Genomic DNA, 18,603 nt, shown 5'->3' on the forward strand with positions numbered 1-18,603 from the left:
TATCGGTTATGACTTGTGTCACTAATGTCGCTCTTCCATTAAAACTTAATTTGTCCTGCATTCATTCAGTTAACACTGAGCATTGTTTAGTTAGCTGCATCCAAATTCTACAACAATATGTTATTTCGTTCCTTTCAACACAGCCTCCCAGTGTTCACCAGAGCTCCAACTGCAATGTAAAAATTAACCAGGTGTAAACTTCAAAGGAGAGATAAAGGTATGCTCTCCTGCACCACTGCAACCAAAAACACACTTGGTGGATGCCTAAAATGTGTATTATGTGATTATCACATTAGATAAGTGCAAGTATAGTATATGTGAGAATTCAGTATGGACTATTTCATATGTTTTATATTTTAAGGGCTCTACACTCAGCCTGCAGAGAATATTTCACCTCTAAGACTGAGTTCCAATATGATGTCTTCAAATCTATTTCACACCCATGTCCTGCTGCTGCTCTTGGAGAGAGGTGGGTGCAGATGTGAGATTCTGTGTTCTGGCGTAGACGTTCAGAAGCACTCATGCCTACGTACAGTAGATGTGTTGTCTCCACAAGCTCTTATAATTCTACATGATCTGGTCAGATGTCTAGAGCAAAACATGTTTCGGTTTCGGGTCTCAGTGCCTGACCTCTGGCGACACTGTTGCTGGTCAGGCTGGTTACACTGCTTACGCTCAGCTAGAAAGATAGTTCCAGTACTTCGGTAGCCATTGTGTGGTTTGGGAGGAGATGCTAAACCACATTTTTGGCTACAGTATTTAAATGTCATTCATTCTGAATTGCCGGTTTGTGTTAATTCACCATTTAACAATATCAAATTGTCTTATTTTGAGTCACACCTGAAGAAGGCTCCACGGCCGAAACGTTGTGTTCTCTTTCTTCTTTTTTTCAGCATGGAATAAACCTATTACTTGTTATTTTGAGTCATCTTACTCTTCACATTATTTTGCTCATTTTAATGACCTTTTCATGCCTCTTTCTTCAGGGTGTCTCTGCAGTGCTGGTGTGCTCTGTGAGGGATACTGGGACGCCCAGGGCCTTCATCACTCAGGGTTCTACTGCCCACGACTTTCTGACCCGCCAGAGCAATCTTACTGCTGTCAGTGGGGAGAACACTCCCTCAAGGACTGCTGCAACCAATCACAATTCCAGAGAACCATGAACGTCAGCCAATCAGGGCGCAGCACCTCAAAGATGGTTCACAGGTTGGTGGCGATGCTGAACTGCCATAGGCTTAGAAACCTGTTCCTGAATCATCCCTCACACTTCTTCTTATTCTCTGTGTCTTATTTCTGCTTTATAACATAGCCTATGTGCTGCTTGATGTTGGTCAATCACAGGACGGAGAATCTTCCTGATCAAGCCTCAGCACGTGCTGATTGTAAAGAAAGCAAATTGAGTCACAGTTTTAAAATTTCAGCATTATTTACTTTATTTTAAATTACAGCATGTATTTTCTAGAAGAGAGCTGGATATGTATTATAGTGTAGTATAAATCTGTGCAAGTGTAAACAGTGTAACAGGATCCTGTTCTACACCAAGTACAAACCGGAGTCAGCAATAACGCAACATGTTATCTATATGAAAACAATAATAAATGTAGTGTCTGCACTGTGTTGTCACACTCATAGAATGGTGGAAAAAGCCTGCCTGTTAGATTATATATTCAAAATGCTGTTATTGCCTGAGCTAGGAGAGGAAGATAACACAATTCCTCAATAATTCATTCACAAGCTGTCTGAGTTATTCCACCAACAGATGTAATTCCTGGGGCTGAATTAATTTCCCTTCATTTGGTAAAATACTTCATGGAAGACACTGCAATTTTGTGTAATAAGCAAAAGTTGAAATATATCCATTCAAACTGAAATATTAATCAATAATAAAGTGTTATTATTTCTGTCTTGTTAACATTAACTTATGCTTCCTTAATATTTAATCATTTTTATTATTAAATAAAATGATTATTTTTAAATTTGTTTTAAGAGATTGAAATATCTCAGTGGGATACAAATGGGAGGCTTTATTGTAATTCTTTAAAATTGTAAAATGTATAACAATGACAAAATTACATGTAGTATTTCTGAGCATATCTAATCATAAATATATACTACTTGTGATTATATGCTAGGTACTGAAATGTACTGAATAAATGTGAAATTGGTTCTTCTCTGCCCTCTTTTTTCTTTCTCCCATCAGCCGCCCACTCTCTCTTGTAGCTGTTCTGCTTTATGGAGCTCTAGTCGTGTTTCTGATGGTTGTGGATTTTCTGTGGTTCTGTCGCGAGCGAGGTCTCACTGTCACGGCAGCTCTGAGAAACTACTTCACCTGCCTCAACTGGGCCACCAGCCTCAGTGCTCCTAATGGCAACCAGCCCCAGCGTTGTCATGGCAACAGGAACCCATCTCCTCCACATAGGCACAGGAACCCGCAGAGTCTTCCTTGTCTCCAAGGCAACAGGATCTGCCAGGCTTCTGACACAGGCTTCAGCAGCAACCAGAATACAGAGCTTTCTCACCTGGACCCTGAAGTGAGCAGCAAAAGGACAGAGGATGATGTGAGGTGGCCAGAGGAGTGAATATCACCCCTTGCTGCATTCTATGTACAGTATATATAAATGCAGGTAAAAGAAGACGTATTTTGTGAAAACAAACATATATATTTCACTTGTATTTCCATTTTTACCAGACAAATTAAAACAGGAGACGAGGTTTAATCCTGCTTCTTTTTATATACATTATATACTTCAGAATTACATGCATTCAAGTGTTTTCAATGATGGTCAAAGCCATCAGGTTTACAGTCAATTCAAGTGCATCCCTCTATATTTTTTATTTAAAGACCTCAATTAGGAACCCTGTAATCAGGACATCTGTGTAGAATTGAAGTGGTACACTCACTTTCATTAGAGAGTCATTGGCCAAGCTTTCACAAGAGGAGTATTATACAAAAAAGGCTCCACAGCTAAAATATTGTTTTTGATTCGTTCTTCTTTTATATTTCAGTTTGGAATTAGCCTCTATTTTTACCTATATTGTCATATATACTCTGTTTTCTGGAAAGCTAAAATTGTATGTAAACCCTCTGCAGTAGAAATAAAATAAAAACATAATGATTATTTCTGAGTGCCTTTCAATTAAAAAAAACTGAGTTCTGCACAGTAGAACGTGTACACTATATCACAGCAGCAAAAAGAAAGTGGAAGAAAATTTTGTGAGATGAAGAATCGAAATACTGTAAATAATACTGTACATTAAAGGCTTTAGTGAAAAGATGGGTCATTATGTGAGTTTTAAATGTGTTGACAGATAGTCTTCAATGCAGCTGGTGTAAGACAGAGTTCAGAATAAGGGGTGGACTATACTAGTGCAATAAATCCTTGAAATAATCTCGAGCTAGACCTTTCAGCGCTTCATACTTTAGTAAGAAGACCTTAAACCAGTGAAATTTACAAGAACTTAAGTTTCAGGATAGTAAGTGTGTGCTGAATTAGAATTCTTTTGGTTAGATGAGCTTCTGAATTCTCAACATCCTGAAGCACATATGGTGCCGTGGGAGTACATACGACGGTTTCAGCTTGATGAAATAGAGGCATCAGCACCAGACAAGCAGAGCATGGGTCTGAACTGAGCAATTTTATGCAAGTGGAAGAAAGATAAGCTTTGCGACACTCCTTATGTGCACTTCAATCAACAACGCTAAAATTCCTGAGGAATAACAACAGCCGAGAATTAAGTGTATTGAAATGTTTACCTCTTTTAGCCAGAATAGATTTGGCTTAACCCGCTAGGCAGAGGGCCAGGCTCCTGGCCACAGGACGAGGAGGTCGTGCCCCCTGCAGAACTTGGGGGGGGGGGGGAAGGAGCTCACCCATATTATAGTAATATAATAATAATGACACCTGAAGAAGGCTCCACGGCCGAAACGTTGTGTTCTCTTTCTTCTTTTTTTCAGCATGGAATAAACCTATTACTTGTTCCTAATAATATCATGCTTGGGTGATGAAATGACATCAGGATTGATTATGAATTACTGGTAGCTGAGGCTGATTGAACTTGGCTGTCTTCATCTCTCCTAACATTTCGTTACAAACTCCATTAGTTAAGTTCCCAGTTCTGAATATTGAGTAAGTGGGACAACATCAGATTTAAAACATCTTCACTAATTGGCTCCAAATATGAGCCAAACCAAGGAAGAGTGGGAAAAAGATGAATGTTACTGTGATGCGGAAGAGTGCTGTATCAAAAGCTTCACTTTCATCTAGGATTAAAAGAGACCCAAAATCGTTACATATTTTAACAAGGGCTGTTTCTGAGCTACATCTCAGCCAAATGTCTGACTGAAAAGGTTCGAAGAGTTTATTAATCGAGATTTCATCATCTGTCCCAAACGTTTTCGTGACAAAAGAGGCTTGATCCAATTTAGGATTTAAAGGACTTAAAATGGTTTAACAAGATGTAAACTCTCAGACAAACCGGATTCTTAACACACTGAGGAATTTTACAAAGAAAGATACTGTAAGTGAACTTTAAATATAATTAAATATAGATATTTATTTACTGCTTCAACACAATTTGCATGACACTGCATAAAATCTGAAATATCCCATGCATAATACAGTTTTGCAAATGTTGGCTCTCTAGAGTGCAACTTCCAGAAAGGTAATTCAGTAAGCTTTGTTTTTCATGAAAAGAATGTACTGGAACCAGACTAGTAGAACAAAATGGTTCAGATAAACCCACTGTCTGACAGCATCTCTTTCTCGCTGCCTTCTATGGCGATGGAACGTGCAAGTAGGCGGGGTTTCGTTAGAAACGTCATCACGCCGCTCCCAGAGAACAGGAAGGAAGAGAGGTTATAGCTGTCTTGTGCTTGCTGGTTATATAGCACATAAACTGTAGAGCTCGCTATGAAATGAGGAAATAAAATCGGTTATAGAGTAGTAGAACTTTGGAGACGCCGCGTGGAGCTGTCCGAAACTCGGCGAAGGCAGCGAGATATCTTGGCAATAAACTGTGCGATCATAGAGAATGAGTGTAAACGGCAAAGACAAGGTACAACCTTATCTCGCCTGCTAGCTTCGTAAATCATTCATTATGTTTGCCGTAACTGTAGGTTTGGTTTTTACCGGTTTACACAAACATCAGTAGACTCCGCTGTTCCGTTAGGTAAACACCCACCATGGAAACATTGTGCAGAAGTAGTCGTGTAAAATACCTCAGCTGTGTAGAACGCCTAATCTGGGTTCACTTGTTACAGACTTTGCACGTATTCAAGTGACGCCGTGACTCTAACCAAATCAATCTGTTAATTTGCCTGAGCCAACATCTATAGCTTTTATTTTGATTATCATATTTAATGGCTTTAATAACTAATGGCCATTGCCATTACTTGATTCGGTAGTTTGGTATTGGTGTCAAATATAATCCCTTAACAGAAGTTGCGCTCTGGATTCCAGAGCGGCCAGTTACAGCTTCAAATCCCAGTTATACTGCTGTTGAGGTGTGTACTCGAAGTGTACTGCTAACTTGCCCAGCTGCACAAATGAGTACTCTTCTGGATGTCATTTCAAATGAGATTTTGCTCCTAGTTTGTCCTTATAGCATTTGAAGGAAATGTGATCTCTTCCTCTGTTTTTAAGGGGTGGTTAATGGCTTTTTAATATATTCTTAAAGAAGTAACAGTAGAGGCCAATGAGTGGCACAGGGGAGTTTGTATGGGCTCCAAATAATCACACAGGTTTTCTTTGATTGTCCTGATTTTCTCCCTCTTCCCAAAGACGGTTCGGTTGATTGCATGTGCTGTATCTCCCAATTCCAGGAGGAGAACGAGCAGCGTTCCTTTCATTCATCCTGCTTGAAGTAGCTCTGCTGTAGTGCCAACCCCAGCATGGTGGGGTTAAGGATCTATAGGTCGTTGATGAAGCCCAGCCCTGTCTAGTCTTGTGCTGTAGGTGTCCTTTAGCAGTGTTGTCTGCTTTGTGTGTCCCAGGACCCTGCTGCCCTGCGGGAGGACGGGAACAGCCTGTTCAAGAATGGAGATTACCAGGGAGCCCTGTCCTGCTACACCAGGGCCCTTAGACTAAGTGACAGCCAGGCAGAGAGTGCCGTCCTGCACCGCAACCGGGCAGCCTGCTACCTCAAGCTGGAGGACTATTCCAAGGCAGAGGCCGATGCTACAAAAGGTACAACTTCTAAAATTAAGACTAAGCCTTTCACGCGGCGCTTCTGATGTGACCAGGCCTGAAAAGCAATCATTTCTGAGCCAGCCTAGAGTCTGCGAGAGCAAATTAGTCTGTACTGACGGGTAAGCTCTGTTCTTCACTTGCTGCCTGCTTGGTCTTTTCCCTCTGGCCAGCGCTGGACGCCGACCCCGGGGATGTGAAAGCCCGGTTCCGCCGCTCACAGGCGCTGCAGAAGCTGGGGCGTTTGGACCAGGCCTTCTTGGATGTCCAGAGGTGCGCACAGATGGAGCCCAAGAACAAGGCCTTCCAGGAGTCACTGCGGCAGTTAGGAGCTCAGATCCAGCAGAAGGTATCGTGCATGGGGGTTTATCAGCCATTATGATGCATACAAAATGTTTACACTTTATGAATTAAATTGACAAAAAAACGGGGCTGACTAATAGCTAGAGAATTAACTAGTCAAAAAACTTATAGCAGGCATCCACCAGGTGGGGCTGCACACTGGTGGTGGTGGAGGGGATCCCCATTATCTGTAAAGCACTTTGAGTGGAGTGTCCAGAAAAGCACTATATAAGTGTAAGCAATTATTATTATTATTACTACTCAAATAAACCCTTTAATTCACATTGTATTCCCAAATGTAAATGCTGTTGGAGGGGTATTAAGATTGAAGCTGGTATCTCTTTGCTCCTGTCTTGCTCACAGGCTCTACAGCTCTCCTCCACAGATGCTCGCGTACAGCAGATGTTCTCTCTCCTCTTGGACTCCTCCTCACAGCCTTCCGATAGGCAGAAGGTGTGGTATTGGGGGAGGTCAGAGATCACTGGGTAGAGAAATGAGACGGGTTTTTTGTGGCCTTTGCTGTTCATGTTGAAACAAAGACATCCTGATCTATTAATGAATGCACAACCTGTTTGTAATGTATAACGAAATGTTGAAAGCAGTAAATGTATACTCTTAGATTCTGCCTGTTTTGGATAAATGCCTTTCTTTCACCAGAGCTATATGATACAAAGCTGTAAAGCGTCAGTTAAAAAAGGCAGCTCTTTAGTTTTATATCTTCGGAGATATATCATAAAGAGTAGTGTGGATTGAGATGATTGAGAGCTTCAGCGGTTCAGACTGGAGGAGTTAACAAGACAACTTTTTGGTATTCTTGTCACATGAGATACTTAGGGCCAGATTTTATGTTAGACAACTAATAGCTCTCATCCTGTTTCTGCACAGGCGGCTCAGAACCTAGTCGTGCTGTCTCGGGAGGAGGCAGGTGCAGAGCAGATCTTTCGCAATGATGGTGTGAGGCTCCTGCAGAGACTGCTGGACTCTAAGCAAGAAGATACGACATTGTCAGCTCTGAGGACACTCGTAGGACTGTGCACTGGGCATCAATCCAGAGTGAGTAATAATAATAATAAATTATTGCTTACACTTATATAGCACTTTTTCTGGACACTCCACTCAAAGTGCTTTATAGGTAATGGGGATCCCCTCCACCACCACCAGTGTGGAGCCCCACCTGGATGATGCGACGGCAGCCATAGTGCGCCAGAACGCTCCCCACACACCAGCTCTCAGTGGGGAGGAGAGCAGAGTGATGAAGCCAGGTCAGAGATGGGGATTATTAGGAGGCCATGATTGGTAAGGGCCAATGGGAAATGTGGCCAGGCCACCAGGAAACACCCCAACGGTTTTTAAGAAATTAAAACCGAGAGTCAGGACCTCGGCTTTACGTCTCATCCGAAGGACGGCGCCTGTTTACAGTATAGTGTCCCCATCACCATACTGGGGCATTAGGACCCACATGGACTGCAGGGTGAGCGCCCCCTGCTGGCCCCACTAACACCTCTTCCAGCAGCAACCTTAGTTTTTCACAGGTCTCCCATCCAGGTACTGACCAGGCTCACACCTGCTTAGCTTCAGTGGGTTGCCAGTTGTGAGTTGCAGGGTGATATGGCTGCTGACAATATATACAATAATAGTGGATATAAATTCATCAGGGCCTGCTGGTGATGCCCCCATCACCCCAGTATGGTGATGCAAGATGGCTGAAAGGTTGTTTTTAATTCTAATACATATATGTATATATACATACACTACCTGTCACCTGAATATTTACTTGTACAGGTGCTTAGACATGTATAGTAGCATATTTCTTGCTTTCTGAGCTGTCTGCATATTGACAACCACTTGCAAACTCATGGTCAGTTTTTTGCATGGTCTTTTCGCATACCCCAACTTGCTCTCCATGAGACACACAGACAGGGAGAAAAGCCTGGGGTCAGAGCGCAGGATCAGCCATTTATACAGTGTCCCTGGAGCAGCTGGGGTTAAGTGCCTCTGCCAGCCGTAGGATTCGAACCGGCAACCTTCCAGCCACAGGCGCAGATCCTTAGCCACAGTGCCACCACATCGCTCCTACTGATTCTTAACCCTTCCTCCCTCTCTCCTGTCAGACCATGGCCATCGTGAATGAGCTGGGCATGGAGCGGCTGTGTGCTGTGATGGGCATGAAGGGAGAGGCGGTCTCCCTGGCTGCCTGTCACCTCCTGCAAGTCATGTTTGAGGCTCTGATGGAAGGCATGAAGAAGGAGGTACGGGGCAAGGAGGAGGCTATCCTGCCAGGTGGGCTCATGATAAGGGCGCAGCATTCCTAAAAGGGTTTTGTCTGAGGTTGGGTTGGGGTGCAGCACTGGGTTTAATTAGTAGGCATCATGCTGTGTCAGGGCTTGCTTAAGTCTTAAAGATAATTACATCCTAAAGGCTAGGATTGAGTTAGGTTTAGGCTAGAAGTTAGGATCAGGATTTTGTAAGGATTGGATTAGTTAGGATATAGTTAGAATTAGACTCCTGGTTAGGTTAGTGTTATAATTAACACTAAGATTAGGTTGGGACAGTTATATTACTAATCCTAGGAAGCCACTGTATCTTTTGTTGTGTATTTCACTTGAAGTCTTCACAGCCTGTTTGATAATAATAATAATGTTGCTTTATTAGCCCTATACAATTTCTTGCATTAGGAATTCGTCTTTTCGCATACCCCAGCTTGCTCTCAATGAGACACAGACACACAGACAGGGAGAGAAGCTTGGGGTCAGACCGCAGGGTCAGCCATTGTACAGCACCCCTGGAGCAGCTGGGGTGAAGGGCCTTGCTCAGGGGCCCAACGGAGTAGGATTCCTCTGCCAACTGCGGGATTTGAACCGGCAACGTTCCAGCCACAGGCGCAGATCCTTAGCCACAGAGCCACCACTCCGCCTCATTGAGTTTAAATGATTACTTTTTCCAAATCAATTCCCATTGCAGTTCCCCAGAAATCTTGCTGGTCTGTAATTCTCTGCACCGGGGATTGAGCTGTTGCTTGATCAGTTTTCGGGGGTCCGGGCTGGGCGAGAGGTGCATTACTGATCCCTTGCCATGTTGTTTGTGCTGTATCACAGAGCCGTCCCGTGAGCTGCGCTCCATGTTGTGCCACCTGGTCGATGTGCTGGCAAAGGAAGAGGTGTCAGGGCCTGGCCGGGATGGTGCCATAAACCTGCTGGTCAAACAAGTCCCACGCAAATCTCTGAAAGACCCTAACAACTCGCTGACTCTCTGGGTGATTGATCAGGGTGAGGAAAAAAAAAATTCTGGATGAGGTGGTGGAGAGGGGTGGTGTGTGAGATGTTGTAGAAGATGAGTTTAAACTTGGAAGTATTTTGGATTGCAGAACGTGTTATATAATTTTGAGCACTGCGCTTAATGATGCTCTGCCTAGCCTCAAAGTTAGTTTTTCCTTATTAAAGTTAGCGTTTCAGCCACATTGTTAGCTTTTTGTTTGGGCTCTGTGGTAACTACAAAAGGGAACTGATTACAGGAGCTCCCTCCGTTAGTGATCTGGGTGATTGTCCAATTTCTCAGCACCCCCCATCTCTCTCCTGCTCCCCAGGGCTCAAGAAAATTCTAGAGGTGTCTGGAACAGTCCCTGGTGTTTTGGATGGACCCCCACTGACTGAGAACACCCACATGAGCTGTTCGGTGCTCCTCAACAAGCTGTATGACGATCTGAAGAGCGATGGGGAGAGGGAGAACTTCAGCCGCCTCTGCGAACAATACATCCAGTGAGTGGAGGCCAACAGCCTCTGGCTATGACCCCTGGGAACAGTTTGGGATGTACAGTGTCATTGGCTGGCTTGGTTTGCATGTATACCGAGTTTGTGGGAGGACAGCCAGGCAGGGGATTCTTTATGAAGATTACTAATTTCACATGGCATTAGGTTTCCTGGTTGTGCTCTGTGGTACTTGTCCAATGAAACCAGACTTTAGCCATTGTACAAGCAAATGGCTTGTGAGTGCATCCACATTGTCAGTGCACATGGCATAGAGTTTTTATTGTTGTTATTGTTAATGCTGGAAAATTTGTGATTCACGTTGGCGTTATTTATTGTTATTATTGTTTTTGATGTTGCTGACAGGCATCACTTTGCGGCCCCAGGGCTGAATGGGAAGCTGAGGGCCATCCAGACAGTGTCTGTGTTGCTGCAGGGTCCTAGCGATGTAGGCAACCGGACCCTAGAGCTCTCGGGCATCATGGACAGCATCATCTCCCTCTGCGCCTCTCCCGACCTGAGTCACCAGCAGGTGGCAGTAGAGGCTCTGATCCACGCAGCGGGCAAAGCCAAGAGGGCCTCCTTCATCACGGCCAATGGGGTGACGCTGCTCAAGGACCTCTACAAGAAGAGCGAGAACGACAGGATCCGCGTGCGTGCGCTCGTGGTAAGACTCTGGATCCAAGAGGAGCCGTCGCAGAGTTCTCTGCAGAAACGATGGATCACAGGCCCGTTTTAGCGGCATTCAGTCTCGGAACTGCACTGGTCTGAAAAAAGACGAGTGTGCTACTGTAGTTCAGCTCTTCCCATTACAGGTTAAGTCATCCTTTCTGTTTTGGCTTCATTCAAACGTTGGCTTTCACCAATGGCGATTACACTGCCCTCCTTGCACTTCCAATCCAGGTCAGATGTATTACTCTTTTAATTTTGTTAATCGGTTTTTGGCAATTAGGTGAACATTTTCAGCTTTAGTCCATTGCAGTTTCAGGAAATGTTTCTTTCCTTTGGGCTTATGGTACATTGTGACAGACTGCTTAATTGTGTCTGCACTAGAAATTTTGCCTTTCTAGCATTTACCTGTTTATGTGTGTAAGAGTCTCTTTTGCTGGAGCTCCATTTGCAGAGTGACTGTATGGAGAAGGATGTGAGGGCCTGTGTGTCTCGTAGGGTCTGTGTAAGCTGGGGTCTGCAGGCGGTACTGATTTCAGCATGAAGCAGTTTGCCGAGGGATCCACTCTGAAACTAGCCAAGCAGTGCAGAAAGTAAGTGTCATTTTCTGACATTCATTAAAAAAAATTCTATTTATAGAGGTTCACCCAAGTCCCTGATCTCATCATAACAGACGCCAAGGGAAATCAGACATGCTGCACTGAGGCTCATTGTGTCGTAGATAGGTTTAAAAGCAGTGTGCTCTGCATTCTTAAAGTTCTGTCTGTTCAAAGGTGAGTACGGAAGGAAATCAAACTTATGTTAAGGAAAATGCTAAAACAAAGTTAAGCTAATGGGCAGCAGAAAGTTTCGCGCCCAGGAAATTGTGCACAGTGCAGAGATTAGAAGTGGTGGTGTGTGGGCAACAGGTGGAACGTGTTTTTGTGTGCGACTCTTGCAGGTGGCTGTGCAATGAGGCTCTTCCTCCCAGCTCACGGCGTTGGGCAATCGAGGGCCTGGCATACCTTACCTTCGATGCTGATGTGAAGGAGGATTTGGCAGAGGACAGGCAGGCTCTGCAGGCCATGTTCCAGCTGGCAAAGGTACCCCTGCTGGGGTGCGGTGAGGGCACGTCAAGCCAATTTAAGTAGATGCCTCTGTGCCAAGAGGCATTGGCAGTGATGTGTAGAGGAGATGGACTATTTCTGTTCCCCTGGGAATAATTGTTTGAAGACTTGGACTCATACATCAGCATGTGCCAATCCTGAATACCATTTCAAGTTTTCCAGCCCATTGTTGCTCTTTTTCATACTGCTTGTCAGTATTATGTACACTATAAGTCAAATGCATAATAGCTAACCTGTAGCTGCCACACAGTGCCTTTTTTCTGTAATAGGAACATCTGCATGAAGTGACTAAAAAAAAAAGTGATTCTGTGAACTGCTGGTCTCTCTTGGGAGGGTTAAGGTTTGTCAGCTCACTGACTTAGGAACTATGCCATTGACTGACTTAAGAAGTATTAGGAACTTATTTTTAATTCAAATTGTTTGGGATGTCAGACATTGCCCAGGGTCTGTTGTTTCAGATACAGTGTTGAACTCATGAGACCAGGTGGTTTTTAGACCTAGGCTCTGTTCCATTCCTAAATGGCAATGTTGTTTTGTCTTTGATTTTCTCTGCCTGCAGTCTGAAGATAAGACGGTGCTCTTTGCTGTGGGCTCCACGCTGGTCAACTGCACTAACAGCTATGATGTCGAGAAGCCTGACCCCCAGCTGGTGGAGCTGGCAAAGTATGCCAAGCAGCACGTTCCTGAGGAGCACCCCAAGGTAATTGGAAGCATCCCCAGTTATGAAGAGCTGCTGCTCTTTTTGTCATTCTACTGCTAGATTTGCATTCCTTTGTGAAATGTAGTGCTCATGTGTACTGAACTGTATGTTCTTCCTGCTGCTGTCTCACACGTTTGTGTGTTTCAGGACGCCCAGGCTTTCGTGCAGAAGCGCCTGTCCAAGCTCCTGGAGGCCGGGGTGGTGTCGGCTCTAGTGTGCATGGTCAAGCAGGAGAGTCCTGCCCTGACCGAGTCGTGCAGGGAGTGCGTTTCCAGGTGAGCTCTGATCCGTACTCAGTACCCTTCTGTCCAGCCCTGGAGACTCTTCTTCTGTCCTGCTTGGGGCTTGCATCGTTCTTCCGTGCTCAAGTGTCTTCTCTCCATTTTCCTTTGATGACCGTGACCCTCTTCCTCCGACCAGTGGCTCTGAGTGACACATTTCTGTGGTTTGTCTCCGTCTGCAGGGTGTTCCTGGCTCTGGTGGAGAGGCAGGAGGACAGAGGCACAGTAGTGGCTCAGGGGGGTGGGAAGGTGAGGTTTTCTGGCTCGTGATTGAACCCGACTGTGGTGGTGGTGCGATTCCGATTCACGTACGTCTCCTGTGTTTGAAGTCTCACTTTAGCATATATCATTCTAGTCAGTAGAGATTGCAAATTAACTTTTTCCATTATCCTGAAATTCCTGTTTTTGTTTAATATCTGTCCAGTGTGGAATTTGTGTGTTTGTGCCAGTTGTGTGTTTTCATGGCTTGGCTGCTGTATTTTGACAATTTTGTTGGGACAGAATAGAGTTCTGGCCGACATATCCCAACACTGCCCCCTTGTGGTGCTGAGCCTATTGTGCTCCCCTTCTTGGAGCCCTCCGCAAATTCAAATCAAACAGCAAGGTCTGGATCATGGAGCTTAACCACACCAGGGCAGAACGCCTTTACCAACTGAGTGTCACAACTTTTAATTCCCGGTATCAGAACATGAGAGTCGGAGCAACTCGTCTTGTTTGAAGCTTGTCACATTTGTCAGTGCAGTGCCCCGTCTTTTGGTTGCCGTTTAAGGCGTTCTTGCCTCACTTCGATTTCCTATTTTCTAGGCCCTGATCCCCTTGGCAACAGAAGGCACGGACGTAGGGAAGACCAAGGCAGCACAGGCCCTGGCGAAGATCGCCATTACGTCTAACCCTGAAATTGCCTTCCCTGGAGAGCGGGTGAGGCCTGAAACTTGATATGTGATGAAGAACTCCTTTTTATACCTTTCAGGTATAAAATCTCGATTCCTTGAATCGAGATGGTATGCCCTATTTGATGCGAAGGGACTGAATCCTGACAGTCCACTCTATTATGTGCAATGCAGCTGCATCTGGTGCAGTGTGATGAAGCTTTTGCTGGTTTGTAGGTGTGTGACATCTGATCACTTCCGATGCCCATCGTGTTGTCCTGGGTGTTTGTGTGTGAAGTGTGGGGTAAATGCGCTGGACTGATCTGCGACACTGTTTCTTGGCTATAGATCTATGAGGTGGTGCGACCGCTGGTGAGCCTGTTGGCCCTGGATCGCACTTTGCTGCAGAACTTTGAAGCCCTCATGGCGCTCACCAACCTAGCAGGCATCAGCGAGAGGCTCAGGTCAGTCGAGACATGCGAGGAGTTAAGACGCTAATGTACTGGGGGCTGCAGTGATGTTGAGAGAGAGCTCCTTTCCCCAGGGTCTGAACCCGCCTCCCACCCTTTTTAACGGCACTGCTCGCTTAGATTGTGTCCCCAATTGCATGACAACAGACGTTTTCCTGGCCTGCATCAGTGCGGAATGAGTCGTTTTATTTATTTGTTCATTTAGCAGCCATATCACCCTGCAACTCACAACTGGCAACCCACTGAAGCTCAGCAGGTGTGAGCCTGGTCAGTACCTGGATGAGAGACCTCCTGGGAAAAACTAAGGTTGCTGCTGGAAGAGGTGTTAGTGGGGCCAGCAGGGGGCGCTCACCCTGTGGTCCATGTGGGTCCTAATGCCCCAGTATAGTGTCGGGGACACTATAGTGTAAACAGGCGCCGTCCTTCGGATGAGACGTAAAACCGAGGTCCTGACTTCCTGTGGTCATTAAAAATCCCAGGGCGTTTCTTGAAAAGAGTAGGGGTGTAACCCCAGCGTCCTGGCCAAATTTCCCATTGGCCCTTACCATTCATGGCCTCCTAATAATCCCCATCTATGAATTGGCCTACTCTGCTCTCCTCCCCACTAATAGCTGGTGTGTGGTGAGCGTTCTGGCGCACTATAGCTGCTGTCACATCATCCAGGTGGGGCTGCACATTGGTGGTGGTGGAGGGGATCCCCATTACCTGTAAAGCGCTTTGAGTGGAGTGTCCAGAAAAAGCGCTATATAAGTGTAAGCAATTATTATTATTATTATTCTTTAATTAACAAAGATCTGACTAGATCGTTATCTGGTGTGAACGATCACGCTCTCCTGAGTGGGCCCACTGTGTAGAGGTAATTGTGAGTTTGAGGGACTGAGTGTGTATGGGCCCGCAGGCAGAAGATCATCAAGGAGAAAGCTGTGCCGAAAATTGAAGGGTACATGTTCGAGGAGCACGAGTTGGTCCGCGCAGCAGCCACTGAGTGCATGTGTAACCTGGTCCTGAGCACGGAGGTGAGAGGCTTTCTGCAGGAAATTCCTTTTCAGTGTTTCTACCGAGTGGATTGGGAAACGACAAAGCTTAACCTTTTCAAATAATGATAATCCTGTTGTTGTTGTTTCCGAGTTAGAAATCGGTACAGTGGGAAATGTGAAAACTGACAGGTAAGTGAGGGCAGAAACTCGTATCAGGACACGTAGTAGTGAGGATTGATGTTTAGTTTGTGAAACTGAGTCTGGGTTGTTTTAGTATAAGGTGAGAGTAAGGGATAAGAGATTAGGATTTGGGTACAGCTGGGGCTTGGCCAGTTAGGTTCGGGCCTGTGATTTGTATTGAGAGCTTGACTGAGCACAGAATCTTTGCAGAGGAGCAGTCTGCTCTGGTCTCAGAGAGCGCCTGTGGTGTTTCTCAGGTTCAGGAGCTTTTCGTCGCCACTGGAAGCGACCGTCTGAAGCTGCTGGTGCTGTACAGTGGGGAGGACGATGAGAGGCTGAGGAAGGCTGCGGCAGGCACCCTGGCAATGCTGACATCTGTGCAGCCGCAGCTCTGCACCCGTGTCCCCGCCACAGTAAGCATGGCTTCAAAATCACATATGAGCCCAGAAGCAAGTGTGTCTGTGTGGCCCATGTTACAGATCCTAGCTTCTGCTAATTCTATGCTTATTGAAACAACAATTGATTTGGTGCTAACTGCGATAACAGAAGCTGCTTTGAAAGCAGTGTGGAGTATGTGACCCCTGTGACCCCTTAACCCCTGACCTTTGCCCTGTGGCGGCCTGTCTCCCTGCAGACCACCCATTGGCTGGAGATCCTGCAGGCGCTGTTGCTGAGCGACACCGTGGAGCTGCAGCACCGAGGCGCTGCCCTCGTGCTCAACCTGATGCAGGCTGAGCGGAGCCTGGCCGAGACGCTCATGGAGAGCGAGGTGCTGGAGATCCTGACCGTCCTGGCCAAGGGGGACATCGCAACACAGAGCCCCGCTGCCAAGACTGCCAAGCAGTGTCTGGATGTGGCCGTGGAGTATGGCATTATCAGAAGTCTCGGGAGCGAGGGCACCAGTGAGGAGCTGCTGGCCTAGTCAGGCTCCGAGTGCCTTTCACTCCCTCTGATCATGCTGAGGAAATGGTGCTGTGGGACTGCACTCATCGAAGAAGAAGGTTGTTTTCCAGTCGTGTAATTTAGAGGGAATTAGGCTGTAACAGGGACACTAGCCTTGGAATTCACTCTTTTGTCTAGGCACTTCCTCTGTCTTCTTCAGACATCCACTTGGCATTAGCGCTAGGGCACTACATGGGTTTTAAACAAACATGCCCGTCATCCGATCGCTATGAAGTAGGATTATGTCTTCCTTGACACTTTAAACAAGGGATCAGAACACAGACACTGTAAATCTGCTCCGTTTCGTGTGGCTGTAGACTTCAGGAATGGGACCAAAGATTGCCTTCTGTTGTCTTAATTTTCTGAATTGTTATCCAAATCTGTCTAATTATTCTATTTTATTGCCCACTGCCCAAGGGTTATCTGTGTCGTTGAACTATTTTTACTGATTTTTTTGTCCCCAGAAGAACATTCATTAAAATTGATCTCCTCCACACATCCTAAAAACATTAAACTCTTTATTCACACCAAAAAAAACACTTAATTGGGGAAAAAAGGATAAAAAATGTAATTTATATCCACTTTCATTGTCTACTGTATGTTGTCAGATTTTTATACTTTTCTGATTAGATTTTTTATTTTGTAGAGACTTCAGAATACAGTATTTCACTGCATGATTGTGTGGTTGTCTCCAGGTGTTTATCCACAGACCTTACATTTCCTGAACATTTTTTCAGTCATGCTTTAGATAAGAAAACAACACCAGATGTCCTTCCTTGAGTTTTGTACTTACAGGGAACTTGAAGGAATATGCTTTGAATGACGTCTGTGAACCAGATGTTTGTGAAAGAAACTTTGTCCTTTATCTATGGCAACTTTCCTGTGTGTGTGTTGTGTATTGATTCTTAAACCTGATCTGCATTTTTCTATCCATAAAAAACAGAAAGAAGCAATAAGATATACTACGTTCTACATATCCCAGTTTTTAAATATCTTTGTTTGTGAAGGTTTTGTTATTTTTAAAATTTGTTTTTAAAAAGTAATTTGTCTTAAGAATCCATCTTATTTTCACGCTTAAATAAACACTATATTCCATATGCAGAGTGTGCAGATGTATCATGGACAGTTTTTTCAAGAGAACTTCACTTCAGTGCAGAATCAAACATGGAGCTGGTGTTGATGTTATGATCACAGGAGAAGTGGAGGCAATTCAATCCTCTGTATGTTAAAGTATATGACATGCTGTAGATATAGGTGAAATATTATTTGCTGTAAAGAAATGAACATTATGTTTGGATTGTTACACAAAAATTAGACACTAAGAAGTGGTCTTCTAATATAAGTTTAATAAGGATGTTAAAACAGAATACATTTGCATTTGCACTACAGTATACAATTATTATTTTATTATTATATTAATACAATGTATTATGCTGTATTGTAAGGCCCTTAACCCAAGGAACTCCAGGAGCTCCGTATGAATGGCTGACCCTGCACTCTGACCCCAAGCTTCTCTCCCTGTCTGTGTGTCTGTATGTCTCATGGAGAGCAAGCTGGGGTATGTGAAAAGACAAATTCCTAATGCAAGAAATTGTATATGGCCAATAAAGTGATCTGACCTGATCTTATCTTATCACTATACTGGGGCATTAGGACCCACACAGAACACAGGGTGAGCGCCCCCCACTGGCCCCACTAACACCTCATCCAGCAGCAACCTTAGTTTTCCCAGGAGGTCTCCCATTCAGGTACTGGCCAGGCTCACACCTGCTTCAGCTGGTTTCCAATTGTGAATTGCAGGGTGATATAGCTGCTGATATATATATATAAATAATACATTATCTTGCAAGGTGTAGTGATTATTAATTGCTAATAGGATGTTTTGGAATGCGCTGCTTGCAAACCTGGTTATGCAGATCCACAGAAACGTCTTTATTTATTGGTGTAATTATTCATTAGTAGGCATTTTTGTGCTAATAGTGTATTGCAGCATCTAAGTGTTAAACTGATATGCAGTTGACACTTAAATTGTGTACAATAACTATATCTTAAATCTAACATGGGCAATAAAGCACGGGATTATGTTTTTGGAAGTTTGGAATTTGGGAGATTTTCATGCGTTGAATGTATCATCCTCGT

General features: G+C 44.7%; 1 protein-coding gene and 1 long non-coding RNA gene across 2 annotated transcripts; both read left to right on the forward strand.

Annotated features, from left to right (window-relative positions):
• The first annotated feature begins 366 nt into the window (after positions 1–366).
• Positions 367–3,273, forward strand: LOC148659496 (uncharacterized). The gene is made up of 3 exons (XR_015940597.1): positions 367–469; positions 987–1,206; positions 2,201–3,273. It is a non-coding gene; the product is annotated as an uncharacterized LOC148659496 (long non-coding RNA).
• A 1,557-nt stretch (positions 3,274–4,830) lies between these two features.
• On the forward strand, positions 4,831–17,561 carry unc45a (unc-45 myosin chaperone A). The gene is made up of 19 exons (XM_088641802.1): positions 4,831–5,055; positions 5,993–6,185; positions 6,359–6,534; positions 6,891–6,980; positions 7,413–7,580; positions 8,639–8,807; positions 9,623–9,793; positions 10,111–10,282; positions 10,637–10,937; positions 11,438–11,532; positions 11,880–12,021; positions 12,605–12,745; positions 12,893–13,020; positions 13,209–13,275; positions 13,831–13,944; positions 14,244–14,359; positions 15,264–15,381; positions 15,780–15,935; positions 16,157–17,561. Exons 1-19 carry the CDS (start codon positions 5,032–5,034, stop codon positions 16,442–16,444), a joined length of 2,829 nt encoding a protein of 942 aa, XP_088497928.1. The 5' UTR covers positions 4,831–5,031; the 3' UTR covers positions 16,445–17,561.
• Positions 17,562–18,603: the final 1,042 nt, after the last annotated feature.

Source organism: Lepisosteus platostomus, chromosome 7 (genome assembly GCF_059453375.1).
Source record: "Lepisosteus platostomus isolate fLepPlt1 chromosome 7, fLepPlt1.hap1, whole genome shotgun sequence".
Taxonomy (NCBI): Eukaryota; Metazoa; Chordata; class Actinopteri; order Semionotiformes; family Lepisosteidae; genus Lepisosteus; species Lepisosteus platostomus.